This window comes from Microcaecilia unicolor, chromosome 4 (genome assembly GCF_901765095.1).
Source record: "Microcaecilia unicolor chromosome 4, aMicUni1.1, whole genome shotgun sequence".
Lineage (NCBI taxonomy): Eukaryota > Metazoa > Chordata > Amphibia > Gymnophiona > Siphonopidae > Microcaecilia > Microcaecilia unicolor.
This window is the reverse complement of record NC_044034.1, coordinates 81,095,662-81,115,414: the sequence shown is the minus strand read 5'-3', so window position 1 is coordinate 81,115,414 and position 19,753 is coordinate 81,095,662. Positions and strand designations below refer to the sequence as shown.

Genomic DNA, 19,753 nt, shown 5'->3' with positions numbered 1-19,753 from the left:
CCACAGAAGTAGAAGTCCTGGTAATATAGAATGCTTTGACTATTGGAGGAAATACCTCTTTAGGAATTTCTAATATTTCTGTGAAGTATTTCCTCAACATTTCAATCGGAGCAATAAGCGGTGATTTAAAAAATTTAAGGAATCTCAGATTGTTCTTTCTTGTTTGATTATCCAGATATTCCAGTCTTTTATCCAGAATATTCCTATCTTGGATAAGAGTCCCAACAGAACTTTGTAATTTTTTTATTTCACTATCATGTGTTACAATTTTTTGTTCATTTATTTGAATTTTTTCATTAGAGGACAATTTAAATTGGTTTAAAACCAATAGTTCCTGTTTGAATGAGTTATTTACCTGCTGAAGCGAGGCACTTAGAGCTTGGATAGCTTCCCAAGTACATCGAGTGTTACAACCGCCGGTTTTACCATCAGACTGGGACTTTCAGGAGCAGCTCCCTTAGTAGAGGAAATAGGGAGGGCCTCAGCCATCTCTACCCTCTGTGATGTTAATTCCAGTGGGGTTGATGAATCAACAGGTCCCTCTCCCAGCCCTCGAGGCAGAATTACCAGCTTCAGAGAATTCACTTCGGAGCTCAGCTGGCGTCATCACACTGCTACCAGGTCTCGGAGGTGGAGGTTGGAAAAGCGGACTTAAACAGGCCGCTTCAGCACTGGATTCCCCTGACAAGCAGGTAGGATCAATCAAAGCAGGCCTTCGCACTCCCGGTAGTGGAGTTCTGAATTCGTCAAGTGTCGTCTGTCTGAGAGCAGGATTACCTCCGGGGTTAGGAGAGGCTTTCACCCCGGACTTCCCTTTCCTTTTCCCCATCTAAAAATGGAGAAAAAGTGCCCCCTTGCAAAACACGCGTTTGCGGTTTTCTGGAGCTCTCACATCACGTCTCCTCTCTTAGACGCCATCTTGCCAGTATCCTGTTTTCCAAACAGTGGCCAAGCCAGGTCACAAGTACCTGGCAGAAACCCAAATTGTGGCAACACTCCATACTTCAAATCCCGTGGCAAGCAATTGTTTCCCATTTCTGTCTCAAAAGCAGACTATGGACTTTTCCTCCAGGAATTTGTCCAAACCTATTCTAAACCCAGATATGCTAACCACTGTTACCACATCCTCCAGCAAGAAGTTCCAGAGCTCAACTATTCATTGAGGGAAAAAATATTTCTTGCTATTTGTTTTAAAAGTATTTCCATGTAACTTCCTCGAGTGTCCCTTCATCTTTGTACATTTGGAACGAGTAAAAAAATCAATTAACTTCTACACCACTCAGGATTTTGTAGATCTCAATCATATCTCCCCTCATCCGTATCTTTCCAAGCTGAAGAGCCCTAACCTCTTTAGCCTTTCCTAATACGAAAGGAAGCAATTGGGAATATTGCTCCTGACAGTAAAGGTGTAGGTAGAAGACCACATAGACATATTGCAAATGTCTTCAATAGAGGAAGAGCAAAAATGGGCTATTGACGCAGCCATAGCTCTCACATTATGAGGTGACTCAGCCATGGAGGGTATACATATAGGAGATACAGTCAGTCAACCAAGAAGAGATTATATGCTTAGTGATGGGAATTCCCAAACTGTTAGGATCAAAGGATACAAAAAAACTAGGAGGATTTCCGATGAGATTTTGTCCATTGTAGACGGTATGCTAAAGCACACTTGCAGTCTAGGGTATGCAGTGCTGCTTCTCCAGGATAAGTGACTCAGTTCAAATTGTTACATGGGACATATATTACCAGGGCCAGGGGGGCGATAGATGGGTTTATGAGACAAAGATCTTTGCCTGCGGTGTCAAAGCTCTGTAGGTACCCTGATACACCAATTCTTGGAATGTGTGAAGTTGCGAGAGTTTTGGCATGGAGTAATAGCTGTGTTGGAGCTAGTACTTTGTCTATCTCTTTATTATTTTGTTATTATTATTAATTTAGATTTTGCTCACACCTTTTTCAGTAGTAGCTCAAGGTGAGTTACATTCAGGTACACTGGATATTTCTCTGTCCCAGGAGGGCTCACAATGTACCTGAGGAAATGGAGGGTTAAGTGACTTGCCCAAGATCACACGGAGCAGCAGTGGGATTTGAAATGGCCACCTCTGGATTGCAAGACCGGTGCTCAAACCACTAGGCCACTCCTCCACTAGGCCACTCCTGAGTGGCCCTACCAACTGCTGTTGCTGGGAGACGCTGTTGTTCTACAGGACCAGGGGGTCCTAGAATATCAGGTACTTTTTATTAGCCTGGCTCTGGTATTAGCTAAGAAAGTTATTTTGGGCCATTGGGTAGTAGAGCGCCAACCACCGACAGTGGCATGCAGTCATGCTCCAGATGGCTCAGTGGGAACAGAAATCATTCCAGTACACCCACAACCTGACTCGACGTCTATACTGTTCCATGAGGCGACAATATAAAAATTCCCGGGGACCAGGACAGACTCGGCTGGGGGGGGGGGGGGGGGGGAGTTAGAGTAGACTGTTTGACCTTTTATTAATTTTTTTTTGTTTAGCAGTTGTTAAAACTATGTATGGGATGTTCAGCTATTATAAAAATCGGGTCCAACCATGACCTACATGCTCAGATTTTGGCTGTTATTGCTTTATTTCATGTTTCTGTTTTTCAATGCATTTGTATGTGAAATATTATTGTATCGCATGGTTTGTGAACATTCTATACTATAATAGAGATATATATTTTTTAAAACGTCATGGTACACCAGGTCAAAAGCGCTTGAAAGATTGAATTGAAGTAGCTCAGCTTGGTGGCCCTATCTTAATAAACTCTTGATTTCTGTGATCAAAGTTCCCAAACACGTCTCTCTACTGAAGTCTTGTCTGAATCCCAACTGAGTTAAGCAAATCAAAATGTTCTATACACACCGATAGTTGCTTAGTTATAATTGCTTCAATAATCTTTGTAAACATCTGTGAGAGTAGCATTGTTCCCTGAGCCTCTGTGATCAGCTTTTGAGAACTCCTCAGTCTGATAGGATTCCTTATAGATGGCTCATGAAGGAGAGGAAACCAGACAGCCAACAGAATGCAACAGGGGGCAATTCAATAACATGGTGTCAACATTTAGGCACCAAAACACAGAATGACACGGGGACCTGTAGCAATCCATGGTAAATCCACAGTAACAGAAATAATTTTAACAGAATTTGCAGGGACGGGGTGGGGAATGGGACAAACTCTGTCCTCGTGTCATTCGCTAATGAGATGTTTCCAGCTAAGTGATATTCCATAAGTATGTACCTAGAATAAGCTTCAAATAGGAGCTTTCCTAACACCTAACTCAGTGATTCCCAAATCTGTTCTGAGGGAGCCTCAGCCAGTTAGGTGCAATTTCTACTAAATAAAACAATCACAAGATCTTATTCACAAGGGGTTTTCTTTCTAATTTAGTGCCTATGGTTGAGGACCTTATGAGGCTGGGAGATTGGGCTTCCAAATTGCAGGTGATATTTAATGTGAGTAAGTAGAAAGTGATGCATGTGGGAAACAGGAACCCAAACTATAGCTACATAATGCAAGGTTCCACATTAGGAGTCATTGTTGATGACACGTTGAAACCCTCTGCTCAGTGTGTGGCGGCGGCTAAGAAAGCAAATAGAATGTTTGATATTATTAGGAAAAGAATGGAAAACAAAAATGAGGCTCGCACCTCGAATATTGGGTGCAATTCTGGTCACCATATCTCAAAAAAGATATAGTGGAATTAGAAATGGTACAGAAAAGGGCGACGAAAATAATAAAGAGGATGGGACAACTTCCCTATGAGGAAAGGCAAAAGTGGCTAGGGCTGTTCAGCTTTGTATTTTGCAGCGTATGTGTGAAAACCTCAAATTCCATGCCTACTTTACAGAAGTATATAAATATAATTAGATCACTGCCTATGTATAATTCTATACATATATACAACAGCAAATTTTACATAAGCCCCCTCATTCTATAACTTGGTGCCTAAACTGAAGTGCCATTTGTGAACTTATACAGGTAAATGTACACTTGTACATGTAAGTGCTAGGTGCATAATCAGCGCTGTTCTATAAATTATGCAAGCAGCTCGATTAGCACATAAATGCAATGGGGGGGGGGGGGGTTACAGAGGAGGGGCACGGGAAGGACCAACATTTATGCATTTAACTTACAGAATACTTTAAGTTACATGCTAAAGTGTTGCATTTAGGCATGAATTTACACTTGTTGATATGTAAGTGGGTGTGCCTAAATGTAAAGTAGGCCAACCAATGCTGACATACAGTAATATTCTATAATGAAATCTTGGTGCCCAGATATTGTTATTATTAGCAATCAGCATCTAGGCACCTAACTTGTGGCGCTCAGTTATAGAATTGTCCCTGTATGTTTATACATGTAAAAATCAGGTTTTACAAATAGGAAGTCCTAGTAAAATTATTTTCAAAACATTGTAGAAGTGACACTGAACAGAAAAATCATAGGGATGACCTCAATGCCTTTGCCCACTACGCTAACAAATATACCACATTAAATAAATATATATTAAACTAAATTCATCAGATTTCCTCTGAAAATTCATGTGTATAGATAGTTGACAACAGTCCCACATTGCCATATGTGTAAGAATCTTAAGCTGATTTCATTGTGTTGATATTATTTAAATATTACAGTACAGCAGGAAAAAAGAAGTGGAAAGATGAAAAATTAACTCACCACATCACGAAAGACAACTGCACGAAGACGATTAATGTCAACATCCTGAAGAAGTCTATCAGGATCCTTTACTGGGGAAAGATTACCAGCAACATTTTCTGTTGGCATCTAAAAAACACAATAAATTGGTCCTTTGAAATATGACTTCTAAAACAGTTCTTTTCTATGCAAAGAATATATGACCCACTGAGCAGAATGATACCAAAAGTGGAGTATGTGACTTATTTATATCACAAGATTGTCTATCTGTCTATTTAATGCATAATCCTGCAAAATTTTCAGACTCAGGAATTGACTAATGATCTCTTTAAAAATTGAGAAACATTTATCAATTAAGTAATTAACCCCAGAAATCACATACCCACTTTAGGAACCTGCATTTTTTAAGGCTGTAGAACATGAAAAACATCAAATATGAAAACAACTGCACAGTCCCATTCTACTGACCCCATAGTATGCAAAACTTGCAAAAATGCAAGTTTCCCCTTCAACCTTTAATATTTTTTTACACAACTAGCAAAAAAATTTAAAACAACGGATTCCAACCAAGCATTTATAACATTATATCACAAACAATATAAGATAAGGTAAAAGACATTCTCTCCCCTAATTCATCACCTGAAAACCTCCCTAAATTGATGAGTCTTGAAAAGCTGAAAAAATTGGGAACGGTTCCGCTCCCCACACAACTAAGCTGGAAGTATAAGCCATAGTGACAGGCCAACAACCAAGGACAAAGTGGATCTCCTTACAACATGTAACCCTTGTACCAACTGATGAGGCACCTGAAACTGAAGTGAATGCCCTATTTCATACCAATCCAGCAGATAGCAAGGTATACGCCTCATGCAATACCTTAAATATCAGGGAGCAAACATTAAATTAGATTAGCTGCCATACTGTCAGCCAATAAAGGCTTTAAATTCAGGGGAAATCATAGAAAAAAGACATATCAACAGGTACACAGTTGTCTTTTGGACCAACTGAAAAGCATCCATAATCTCACCAAGATAACCAAGAAAATGGCCACTGTAATATAGCATAAACTGCTTGATATAAGCATCTTTAACAAGATCAAAATCAAATAAATGCATACAATATTTCAGTCACTTTAGCAGGTGAAGCTTAAAAAATGGCAATTCTAGCCACTGTCTTGACCTGCTCTCTTCCAGAACAGTTTGAACCAAGATAAATCCAAGGCACACACCACAACACTGGAATCAGCACCCAATTCACAGTAAAGCGAAAGCTACATACCTGTAGAAGGTATTCTCTGAGGACAGCAGGCTGATTGTTCTCACGAATGTGTGACGTCCACGGCAGCCCCTCTGATCGGAGATCTTCACTAGCAACAACATTTGCTAGCCCTCACGTGTGCATGTGCGACCGTCTTCCCGCACGAACATGCTCGTGTTTGTCAGTCCAGTACATAGCAAAGACATAGACAAAGAAAGACACAACTCCAAAGGGAAGGCGGGCGGGTTGGTGAGAACAATCAGCCTGCTGTTGTCAGAGAATACCTTCTACAGGTATGTAGCTTTCGCTTTCTCCGAGGACAAGCAGGCTGCTTGTTCTCATGAATGGGGTATCCCTAGCCCCCAGGCTCACTCAAAACAACAAACATTGGTCAATTGAGCCTCGCAACGGCGAGGACATAACTGAGATTGACCTAACTTATGCAACTAACTGAGAGTGCAGCCTGGAACAGAACAAAAATGGGCCTAGGGGGGTGGAGTTGGATTCTAAACCCCAAACAGATTCTGCAGCACCGACTGCCCGAACCGACTGTCGTGTCAGGTATCCTGCTGTAGGCAGTAATGCGATGTGAATGTGTGGACAGATGACCACGTCGCAGCCTTGCAAATCTCTTTGATAGTGGCTGACTTCAAGTGGGTCACTGACGCCGCCATGACTCTAACACTATGAGCCGTGACGTGACATGACCCTTAAGCGTCAGCCCAGGCTGGGCATAAGTGAAGGAGATGCAATCTGCTAGCCAATTAGAGATGGTACCTTTCCCAACAGCCATTCCCTTTCTGTTGGGATCAAAAGAAACAAACATTTGGGCGGACTGTCTGTGGGGCTGTGACTGCTCCAGATAGAAGGCCAATGCTCGTTTGCAGTCCAATGTGTGCAGCTGACGTTCAGCATGGCGGGTATGAGGACGGGGAAAAAATGTTGGCAAGACAACTGACTGGCTCAGATGGAACTCCGACACCACCTTCGGCAAGAACCTAGGGTGAGTACGGAGGACTACTCTGTTATGATGAAATTGGTATAAGAAGCATGAGCTACCAAGGCTTGAAGCTCACTGACTCTGCGAGCTGAAGTAACTGCCACCAAGAAAATGACCTTCCAGGTCAAGTACTTCAGATGGCATGAATTCAGTGGCTCGAAAGGAGGTTTCATCAGCTGGGTGAGAACGACATTAAGATCCCATGACACCGTAGAAGGTTTGATGGGGGGCTTTGACAAAAGCAAACCTCTCATGAAGCAAACAACTAAAGACTGTCCCGAGATCGGCTTACCTTCCACACAGTAATGGTATGCACTAATCGCACTAAGATGAACTCTTACAGAGTTGGTCTTAAGACCAGACTCAGACAAGTGCAGAAGGTATTCAAGCAGGGTCTGTGTAGGACAAGAGCGAGGATCTACGGCCTTGCTGTCACACCAGATGGCAAACCTCTGCCATAGAAAGAAGTAACTCTTTTTAATGGAATCTTTCCTGGAAGCAAGAAAGACCCGAGAGAAACCCTCGGAGAGACCCAAGGAGGCAAAATCTACGCTCTCAACATCCAGGCCGTGAGAGCCAGAGACCCAGAAGTGCCCCCTCGTTCTGAGTAATGAGGGTCGGAAAACACTCCAATCTCCACGGTTCTACGGAGAACAACTCCAAAAGAAGAGGGAACCAGATCTTACGCGGCCAGAAAGGAGCGATCAGAATCATCGTGCCTCGGTCTTGCCTGAGTTTCAGCAAAGTCTTCCCCACCAAAGGTATGGGAGGATAAGCATACAGGAGGCCTTCCCCCCAATCCAGGAGAAAAGCATCCAACGCTAGTCTGCCGTGGGCCTAAAGTCTGGAACAGAACTGAGGGACCTTGTGGTTGGCTCGAGATGCGAAGAGATCTACCAAGGGGGTGCCCCACACCTGGAAGATCTGTCGCACTACACGGGAATTGAGCGACCACTCGTGAGGTTGCATAATCCTGCTCATCCTGTCGGCCAGACTGTTGTTTACGCCTGCCAGATATGTGGCTTGGAGCACCATGCCGTGACGGCGAGCCCAGAGCCACATGCTGACGGCTTCCTGACACAGGGGGCGAGATCCGGTGCCCCCCTGCTTGTTGACGTAATACATGGCAACCTGGTTGTCTGTCTGAATTTGGATAATTTGATGGGACAGCCGATCTCTGAAAGCCTTCAGAGCATTCCAGATCGCTCGTAACTCCAGAAGATTGATCTGCAGATCGCGTTCCTGGAGGGACCAGCTTCCTTGGGTGTGAAGCCCGTCGACATGAGCTCCCCACCCCAGGAGAGACGCATCCGTGGTCAGCACTTTTTGTGGCTGAGGAATTTGGAAAGGACGTCCCAGAGTCAAATTGGACCAAATCGTCCACCAATACAGGGATTTGAGAAAACTGGTGGACAGGTGGATCACGTCTTCTAGATCCCCAGCAGCCTGAAACCACTGGGAAGCTAGGGTCCATTGGGCAGATCTCATGTGAAGGCGGGCCATGGGAGTCACATGAACTGTGGAGGCCATGTGGCCCAGCAATCTCAACATCTGCCGAGCTGTGATCTGCTGGGACGCTCGCACCCGCGAGACGAGGGACAACAAGTTGTTGGCTCTCGTCTCTGGGAGATAGGCGCGAGCCGTCCGAGAATTCAGCAGAGCTAATATGAATTCGAGTTTTCTGCACTGGGAGAAGGTGGGACTTTGGATAATTTATCACAAACCCCAGTAGCTCCAGGAGGCGAATAGTCATCTGCATGGACTGCAGGGCTCCTGCCTCGGATGTGTTCTTCACCAGCCAATCGTCGAGATAGGGGAACACGTGTACCCCCAGTCTGCGAAGTGCCGCTGCTACTACAGCCAAGCACTTGGTGAACACTCTGGGCGCAGAGGCGAGCCCAAAGGGTAGCACACAGTACTGGAAGTGACATGTGCCCGGCTGAAATCGCAGATACTGTCTGTGAGCTGGCAGTATCGGGATGTGCGTGTAGGCGTCCTTCAAGTCCAGAGAGCATAGCCAATCGTTTTGCTGAATCATGGGGAGAAGGGTGCCCAGGGAAAGCATCCTGAACTTTTCTTTGACCAGATATTTGTTCAGGGCCCTTAGGTCTAGGATGGGACGCATCCCCCCTGTTTTCTTTTCCACAAGGAAGTACCTGGAATAGAATCCCAGCCCTTCTTGCCCACCACTGCAGGGATTGAAGAAAACTGGTGGGCAGCTGGACTGCATCCTCTAGATTCCCAGCAGCTTGGTACCACTGGGAAGGTAGGGTCCACTGAGCTGATCTCATGTGAAGACGGGCCATGAGAGTCACATGAACCATGGAGGCCATGTGGCCGAGCAATCTCAACATCTGCCAAGCTGTGATCTGCTGAGACGCCCGCACCCAGGAAACGAGGGACAGGAGGGTAGGCACGAGCTGTCTGAGAATCCAGCAGAGCCCCTATGAATTTGAGTTTTTGAACTGGAAGAAGGTGGGACTTTGGATAATTTATCACAAACCCTAGTAGCTCTAGGAGTCGAATAGTCATCTGCATGGACAGTAGAGCTCCTGCCTCGGAGGTGTTCACCAGCCAATCGTCGAGGTAAGGGAACACGTGCACTCCCAGTCTGCGTAGAGACGCCGCCATTACCGCCAAGCATTTTGTGAACACTCTGAGCGCGGAGGTGAGACCAAAGGGTAGCACACAATACTGAAAGTGCCGTGTTCCCAGATGGAATCGAAGATACTGTCTGTGAGCTGGCAGTATCAGGATACGAGTGTAAGCATCCTTTAAGTCCAGAGAGCATAGCCAATCATTTTCCTGAATCATGGGAAGAAGGGTGCTCAGGGAAAGCATCCTGAACTTTTCTCGGACCAGATATTTGTTCAGGGCCCTTAGGTCTAGGATGGGACACAGCCCCCCCTGTTTTCTTTTCCACAAGGAAGTACCTGGAATAGAATCCCAGCCCTTCTTGCCCCGGTGGCACGGGCTCGACCGCATTGGCACTGAGAAGGGCAGAGAGTTCCTCTGCAAGTACCTGCTTGTGCTGGAAGCTGAAGGACTGAGCTCCCGGTGGGCAATTTGGAGGCTTTGTGACCAAATTGAGGGCATATCCCAACCGGACTATTTGAAGAACCCACTGGTCGGCGGTTATGAGAGGCCACCTTTGGTGAAAAAATTTTTAAGCTCCCCCCGACCGGTAGATCGTCTGGCACGGACACTTTTAATTGCGGCTATGCTCTGCTGGAGCCAGTCAAAAACCCGTCCCTTGCTTTTGCTGGGCAGCTGTAGGGGCCTGTGAAGGCGCACGCTGTTGACGAGAACGAGCGCGCTGGGATTTGGCCTGGGAAGCAGGCTGGCGAGAAGAAGGATTGTACCTACGCTTATTAGAAGAATAGGTAACAGTCCGCCTTCCCCTATAAAAACGTCTACCAGTTGAGGTAGATGCTGAAGGCGTCCGGCGGGAGAATTGGACGAAAGCAGTGTCCCGCTGGTGGAGCTGTTCTACCACCTGTTCGACCTTTTCTCCAAAAATATTATCCCCCCGGCAAGGAGAGTCCGCTATCCGCTGCTGGAGTCTATTATCCAGGTATGAGGCGCGCAGCCATGAGAGTCTGCGCATCACCACACCTTGAGCAGTGGCCCTGGACGCGACATCAAAAGTATCGGAAACACCCCTGGCCAGGAATTTACCACACGCCTTCAGCTGCCTGACCACCTGCTGAAAAGGCTTGGCTTGCTCAGAGGGGAGGCTTGTCCGCCAACTGCCGCACATTATTCCGCATATGAATGCTCGTGTAGAGCTGGTAGGACTGAATTTTGGAAATGAGCATAGCAGAATGGTAGGCCTTCCTCCCAAAAGAATCCAAGGTTCTAGAGTCTTTGCCTGGGGGCGCTGAAGCATACTCTCTAGAACTCTTGACCTTCTTAAGGGCCAGATCCACCACACCAGAGTTGTGAGGCAACTGAGTCCGCATCAACTCCGGGTCCCCATGGATCCGATATTGGGATTCGATCTTCTAGGGAATGTGGGGATTAGTTAGCGGCTTCGCCCAGTTCGCCAGCAATGTCTTCTTGAGGACATGATGCATGGGTACTGTGGACGATTCCTTAGGTGGCGTAGGATAGTCCAAAAGCTCAAACATTTCAGCCCTTGGCTCATCCTCCGTGACCACAGGGAAGGGAATGGCCGTAGACATTTCCCGGACAAAGGCCGCGAAAGACAGACTCTCGGGAGGAGGAAGCTGTCTTTCAGGAGAGGGAGTGGGATCAGAAGGAAGACCGTCAGACTCCTCATCTGAGAAATATCTGATGTCTTCCTCTGCTTCCCACGAGGCCTCACCATCGGTGTCGGACACCAGTTCATGAACTTCTGTCTGAAGCCATGCCCGCCTCAACTCCGTAGGAATATGGCCACGGTGGGAGCGTCGAGAGGAAGACTCTCGCACTGGTGGCGATGGAGCTCCCTCCATCGATGTCGTCGGGTAGTGCGCCTGGGAGGCAGCCGATGCCGGTACCGGTACGGGAGACCTCACTCACCATGGACGAGGGCCCAGCTGTCGCCTCAGTCGTCAGTACCAGCGGTGCAAGCACCCCCAGTACCGGAGAAGTGCGCAACAGCTCTTCCAGGATCCCTGGAAGGATGGCCCTGAGGCTCTCGTTTAGAGCGGCTGTCGAGAGAGGCAAGGAGTCCGGTACCAGCGATGAGCTGCGAATCTGTCCTGGCCGCGGAGGCGGTACCGGGCTGTCCACAGGGGAGCGCATCGACACCTCCTGAATGGAGGGTGAGCGGTCCTCCCGATGTCGACGCTTGGGTGCCGGTGGCACCGGCGACCCAGAGCTCTCGGTACCACGTCTGGAAGGTGACCGATGACGATTCTTCTTTGCCTTCACACGAAGCACATCACCGGTACCTCCCGGTACCGAAGAGGAGGACGTCGAACCCAAACGCCTCCTGTGGGCCAGGTCCGAAAGAGGTCAATCCCGGGGGGGGGGGGGGGGGGCTGCACCGCAGGAGCCCTCGAGGCAGGCGGACACCTACTCGAGGGCTCACCGCCACCAGAAGGGGAATGGACAGCCCTCACCTGTGCTCCGGAACATGAAGCACCCTCTGACGACATCGATACCACCGATAACCTCGGTATCAAAGACGCTGGATCACCGGCACAAGAGCTGGGTACCGCAGACGTCGACGCACCGGACGATGACCTCGGTACCGAAGACATCGAAGCACCAGACGAGGCCCTGAAAAGCAAATTCCACTGGGCCAATCTCGCCGCCTGAGTCCGCTTCTTCAAGCGAAGGCAAAGAGTACAGGCCTGGGGGGCGATACCCAGCCCCCAGACACTGAAGGCACGAAACGTGCCTGTCAGTGAGGGAGATAGTCCGGCTGCACTGGGTGCACTTTTTAAAGCCGTTGGTAGGCTTCGAGGACATGGGCGGAAAAATCACGCCGGCAAAGTCAAAATTCACGATGGTGGCTAATGGCACCAAAAAATTTTGAAAAAACCCGTACGGGCGGCGAAAAAGGCCGCACCCAACAACGAAAGGAAACTTACGGGAAAAAACTCAACGTAAAGGAAGTTTTTTTTTTTTTTTTTTTAACTAAGAGACACACAACTGAAAAAGAGAAAATCGGGCACTTCCGAATGGAAGAACGTGGTGAAAAGATGCGAGGGGTCTCCTTGGGGTACAGACCGACCGCAAAACAGCCGTCCTGAGCCATGGAAAAAAGAAGACTGACGAACACGAGCGCGTTTGGGCGGGAAGACGGTCGCGCATACGCACGGTGTATGTGCACGCGAGGGCTAGCAAACGCTGTTGCTAGTGAAGATCTCCGATCGGAGGGGCTGCCGTGGACATCACCCATTCGTGAGAACAAGCAGCCTGCTTGTCCTCGGAGAATATCGGATAAATAATCAGCGATCCCCCCCTGACCCACCCAAGAAAATTCAGTTTTCATAGTATTCAGGACCACCACATTCTGCACCATCCAATCCCATAGTAATTGAAAGCATGAACTAATAACCCCTATAAATCATCAAGCACATGAAACGAGGCAAAATGTATTCTTGTTATTTTTCTTTCCTTGATTCTTGCCAGACCAGTCCAGACCAATGGGTTTGGCACCCTTACCAGCAAATGGAGGTAGAGATACTGAAATATTCCAGTAACATCACCGGTATAAGGGCTGCTACAGCCTGGAATTCTCCAGTGTGCCACTGCCAAAGCAGAAAAAGGACCACCTTGCTACACATCAGTAAAGAACCTCTCCACACCACTGTGATAAACTTCACATAATTACTAACTTACATACAGCAAATTCTCTATCATAAATAAACCATAAACAAGCCACAGAAGAGATGGCAGACTAAGTCTGAGAGGTATCCCATACACTGCAGTCCTCCAGAGTGGACCATGGACTGGTCAAATAGGTATGAATACATTTCACCTACATCAAGCTAGACCAGTCCAGATCAAAAGGATAAAGGGTCTGGGATTAATATACTGCCTTTCTGTGATATAAAAAGTGGTTTATAATTATTTTGTATAGGTACTTTTCTCTGTCCCTAGTGGGCTCACAATCTAAATTTCTGTACCAGTGGAAGGTACAAAAGAAAACCTTATTGGGAGGGGGAAAGCCCTCAGAAACACTGTCTGCCATAGGCCGCATTGTTTTTGGCTAGAACGTCAGTCTTGCTGTGTTTCACACAGGAATGAAACAAGGACCACATCACCGATTTATAGATGTCTTCCGGTGCAAGTACCCATTTCCCAGTCAGGAGACAGCCTGAACCATAAGTGGAATGAGCCTTCAGAGCCCTTGAAATACTTTTTGATGAATAATGTATACTGTTTCAATGGCCATCTTCATCCATCGCACTGTAGAGGACTTGGCAGGTGCATGCTCTTTACATGGCCCCTGAAATAGCACAAAAAGCCTGTCAGACAATCAGAATGATATGGTTATTTTCCAGATGTATAGCAGAGCCCTGTGGACATCAAGTCTGTGTAACTTCCAAGAAGTTTCCTACAGCATTCACTATGAAAATGCTGGGAGTACCACTACCTGGTTCACATGAAATCGTGCAACTGCTTTTGACAAGAAGGAAGTCACTGTTTCTAAGGGCACCACCTCCTCTGAAAAGGATAGAAAAAAATCCCTGTATAGCAGGTGGCCACCAAAAATACCATTTTGAGGGTAAGGTCCTTCACCAAGGCTCCTCTAAGACAATCAAACAGAAGACCCAAGACAACATTAAGAAACTTAAGGTCTCACTGAGAAATTATCAGTTGAAATAAGCACCTAATCTGTTTCACCTCCTGTAAAAGGGTGTGATATCCACCTGTGCTGCGAGGGAGATCCCTCAGATTTGGCCCTGAAACATGATACAGCAGCTCCCTGAACCCTGAAGTAACTGAGGGCCAAACCCTGCAAGAACTTCCACTCGCCAAAGAGAAAGCTCAGATTCCATGCACCAGCCCTATAACACTAGATGACCCACATAAATGCTTGGTATGCAGATTGACTCCGGGGTCTCAGCAGAAAGCACTGCCTTTCAAGGGCCAAGGCATAAGACAGAAAGGATTAGGGTTTTCTATGAAGGCAATAAGGGGTGGGGGCATCTAACAGCAGGAATATTAGATCTACATAGCAAATAAGGAATGAGATGTCTAGCTATCCTCTGATGGATTCTGCATACCAAAGGCCAGGAAGAAACAGAGGGGCCCCCAGCTGCTGCTAGGAATGCTCAAGTGTATTGATGTCTTCTGAGCCAAGCTCCTTTCTGCAGCTGAAGAACCATGTACTGTTAGAATTCTGCCACATTGCCATCAGGTTGAAGCATTGAGAGCAACAGCAGTCCAATGGGAGCTGGAAGTTGGAGCAGCTCAACTCCCATTCCCCCAGATCCAAAGCATTCTAGCTGACAAAATCTGCCTTCACATTCTCTGACTCTGCAATATGTACTGCCAATATTTCTGAGAGATAAGTCTCAACCCAACCACAAATCCAGCAGGTTTCTAGGGCCACCACTATACTTCATATCCCCCATTCCCCTTGCTTGTTGATATAGGCTACCTATGTGGCACTCTCTGACATTACCTGGACAATTTCCCCTCAAACAGAGGAAGAAACTCCTTCAGGACTAAGTGAATAGCCCTCACTTTGAGATTTGTTTTATAGGTCAAGTCAATTCCTTCTGGGAATACCTTCCCTGCACCACATGATCCAGGCAGTGAGCTCTATATCCCCGGAAACTCAAATCAGTGGTCACTACTATACAGTTTGGAGAGAAGAGTCCAGTGGAAACCCCTTGACCAAGTGGCAGGGATTGTCCTACCACACTAAACTGAAGCAGGAGCCCAGTAAGGAAAGGAGTGCCTCAAAATGCTGGGATTGAAGGGCCCAGCAGGACAGCAAATGGGAGCATATGAACCCTCATCTAAGGAATAGCTTTATAGGGTCGCTACTGTGGAAGCAAGGAACTGCAGATTATTCCAAGCCCAAGGGGCCTCCTGAGCACATTGTGCTTTCTTCTGAAACTGCAGCTTCCAGCATGCTCTCCTTTGTTAATAAAATGATTGATTCCCTGACTGGTGTTGAAGTGAACTCTAACATACTCCAGCTCCTGGAGACCATCAACTGGCTCTTGGGTATAATTCACCACCTTGCACAGGTGTTTAAGAAGGCAGATTAACTCCACTGTTGCTGTCCACCTCTGAATTGATTTGTGTCAACCAGCAGTAAAAGTAGAAATGAATCACTATGCTTTGTTTGTGATGTAATGCCACCAAAACCAACATGAGCTTGAAAAAGGTTCTGGGATCTATCGTCAGGCCAAATGGGAGACCTCTGAACAGGAATTGCCTGCCAATATGCAGATGTGTAAAAATACTTGTGGGAGTCACCTCTCTTGGGACCCACAGAATAGATGTAGTAATGGCTCTAGGTGCTGAAAAATGAATACTAGTGCCTATCTTTTGAGAGCAGATCATAATGCCAAACAATGTTGGAAACAGTTTCTGCAAACTCCAGCACATAGCCCTAGTGCACCACCTCCAGCACCAATACTTTGCCTTTAGAGGTAAGGTCTATGAAAAATGTGTCTGACTTTAAGAAAGCCTTAAAAACTGTTTTATTTCAGAGGGTATTCTCTATTTAAAGAATTTGAATCAAGACTGCTGTTGATACTACACTTGGTATAATTGTTATGATGTATTTGTGTATGTTTATGACTGTATTCCATTACCTGCTCACAACTGTAGATGATGCAGGCTAAAAATGTTATAAATAAATAAGCCCAGTGCTCTGAGCTATGCCAGAAATTCTCCCTCTATCCTCATGGTTTATCAGCTCTCTCTAGTTCAATCAAGCATGTACTCAATTTTCTGAGTACTTGATGGACAGATTTGTGACAAAAAATATAAACTGGCGATGTCAACTAAGACCCATAAAAAGGACAAGGATCAAAGGCTGCAAACACTAACATGGTGGAGGAACTTCAGGAGCAGGCCACGTTTACCACAGCACAAATTGACCAGTTCACGACATTAGTAAAGCAAGTGCTATACACTTCCACCTCATACAAGCTTTAAAACACTCCCATAGAGTTACTGTGTTAACAGAATCATTTTCATTATATCAAAATACTTTTTCACATTACCTTCTAATTGTTGAAACATCTGTGGATTGGTCAGAAGGCTGTCACTGAGATTGCAATAATGGTGGCTCCCAGAGACTCTCTGCATATCCAATTTTAGACAAATAGGAGCGTGATCTGACCAACCTTGTTTCAATGTTTATATCCTGTACCAACTTGCAAATAGTCCTTTCTAACATCCAGAAATCAATTTGAGAATATGAATAGTGCACCAGTGAATAGAAAGTATAATCCTGAGAACTAGATCATGAACTTTAAGCAGACATTTTCATGCTTCGAGATAAACCATGATCCACCTGGAGGACAATCTGTCAGGGGTTCTAAGAGACAGAGTTTGTACCCATTCCATACCATAATAAAAATCCAATCATCTGAAGTTATACTGAGCCAAAATTGTATATAAAACCTCAGCTTTCCTTTTACAGGAACCTTCTCTGGAATGGACACTGTATATTGGCTGTACCTGCTTGGACGGAGTCAAAAATCAAATCCCAGCGTTTGGCTGGGGAAATGTTTGCTTCTTCTGGATCCTCTGCTATCTAGGAGAAAAGTCAAGTCTCTGTTGTTAAGAATGGGAACATGATTGCAGAGGAAATGTCTCTATGACAGATAAGAACATAAGCATTGCCATACTACGACATACCAAAGATCCATCAAGCCCAGTATCCTGTTTCCAACAGTGGCCAATCCAGGTCACAAGTATTTTGCAAGATCCCAGAAAAGTAAAACAGATTTTATGCTGCTTATCCTAGAAACAAGCAGTGGATTTTCCCAAGACCATCTTAATAATGGTTTTTAGGAAATTATCCAAACATTTTTAAACCCTGCTAAGCTAACTGATTTACCACATTCTTAGGTAATAAATTACAGAGTTTAATTACACGTTGAGTGAAGAAATTTGTTCTCCATTGTGTTATAAATTTACTACGTAGTAGTTTCATGTTGTGTCCCCTAGTCCTAGTATTTTTGGAAAGCGTAACCAAGTAATTCATCTCTACTTATTCCCCTCCACTCAGTATTTTATAGACCTCTTATCATATATCCTTCTCAGTCATCTCTTCTCCTAGCTGAAGAGCCCTAGCCACTTTAGCCTGTCCTCATAGGGAAGTTGTCTCATCTCCTTCATTTTTGTTGCCCTTCTCTCTACCTTTTCTAATTCCAATATTTTTTTTGAGATGCAATGACCAGAATTGCACATATTATTTTTGAGATGCAGTCATACCATGGAGCTATACAAACTCGTTTTTGTTTTCCATTCCTTTCCTAATAATTCCTCACATTATATTTGCTTTCTTAGCTGCCACTGCATATTTAGCAGAGTTTTTCAACATAACATCTAGATCCTTTTCTGGGCAGTGATTCCTAATGTGGAACCTTGCATCACGTAGCTATAGATTGGGTTCCACTTTCCCATATGCATTACTTTGCACTTGCTCACATTAAACATCATCTGCCATTTGGATGCCCAGTTTCCCAGTCTTGTAAAGTCCTCCTGCAATTTTTTCACAGTCCTCTTGTGATTTAACTCCTCCACATCCCACTAAAGCATTTCATACATGATGATGAGATCAGTTTTGAAGTGGCTAAAGAGAGAGTCTGATGTGTCAAACAGTGGTCTTTGAACTGATCCACAGTTTTATGGATCTTTTAGCTAAAGAAATTGTCTCCTCTGAAGGGCATAAAAACAAGTTTGCACTTCATATCTTATCTCAGGTGTGAGATCTGCTATTATGAGTTCTATGGATACCAGTATCTATGGCAAAATCTGTTAGATATATCTTTAAAACATCATAAATTAGCCTGCCATGTGTTTTCCACATTCCTTACACTTGTCCCCAGGTGAACTAAGGTTTTCATATTTTTCTTATGACAACCTTATTTAACGGGGGGGAAGGAACTGGCTGACACTTTACCTTATCTAATATGTTTCTTATCTATCGGTTCATGAAGAGTTGGTGCTATGTGGGAAATGAACAACCATCCTGAAAATCCTTTCTGTAAACATTCCTCCTCATAGCATGAAGGAGTAGTTTTTCATCCACTTGATTTTTGTTTGTGAATAAATACTACTTCTTCTTAGGAGCGGGAGTGGATTTTGAAATTGTAGAATGTCCAGCCTGAGTGCCCTTCATTCATTCTCCTCCTCCAATGAAATATAAGGGTCTCCATAATATCCATGGAAAACTCCATAAGTGGTTAGACTTCTTTCTTTCCTGTGGAAGAGATGGGTGTAAAATGAGATCTGCTGAATTCCAATCAAAGCATATCCCTGATCCATCGTCATACTCTCAGGATTACTCAGACTCTGAATGTGAAAAATGTTCTGAAGAGATATCCAAATCTAATCCTGGCCATCAGTCAATGCTTTTAGGAGAGTTCCTCAAAATTTTGGCAAAGCCTCCTTTTTGAATGCATTAGAGATCAAAATTGTGGCAAGCTGCTCCCATACCAACTGCCTTTGAGGAACTGCCATCAATTCCATGTCTCCAGGTACTGCTATGGTTTCTAGGATTGAACCTCTTTTTCATCTCTGAGAATGTAACTCTATAGATGCATCAGTATCTTTCCTAGACAGTGGTTCCAGATGAAAAATATAGATGCTGAAGTTGCTTGAGGTGCAAGAGGGTGTGCGACATCATTCTGTGTCAAATCACATATATTGTTAACTGAAATCCAGGCCCCTGAAGTCTGTTGTGATTCTCCAGATGTACTTGAGGATGAGTAGTCTTCTCTTAAAGATGTTTGGGAGGGAATGTGATAGCCAACAAGATTGCTGTGCTCCTGTACCAAGAGAAACCAATGCTGATGCTTCTTCATCTTCACTCAGTGCTCTCTGCATTGATGTCCCTCAATGTTGTTTATTGATGCAGCAAATTCCTTTTGCTTGCATCAGGTGAGGTTTAGATGGTGCCCTCTCTCAATGGCCTCTACCAATACTCAAGGCTCTGAGGGAGAACTATGTTTCTTCAATGTTGATATAGAACTATGAAGATTATTTAAGTTGATGCCAATGGATCTATACTTATATAAGAGGAACTGTAGAGCCCCCTCAAAATAATCTTGACAGCCACAAAAACGTCTAATTCATCTGCTGGCTTGCTGCACAACTAGGAATATTAAGGGCAGTTTCTAAGTATGTCAAACACACATCATGAGAGTCACTATCCAAT

At 45.1% G+C, this 19,753-nt stretch overlaps 1 protein-coding gene across 1 annotated transcript in view; it reads right to left on the bottom strand.

The window, feature by feature from the left end:
• NBEA (neurobeachin) overlaps nucleotides 1-19,753 on the bottom strand; it is a 1,994,973-nt gene that overhangs the window by 1,151,217 nt on the left and 824,003 nt on the right. The window contains 1 exon segment of the mRNA XM_030200381.1: nucleotides 4,701-4,808. Within this exon segment, the coding sequence (XP_030056241.1) occupies nucleotides 4,701-4,808 (108 nt within the window).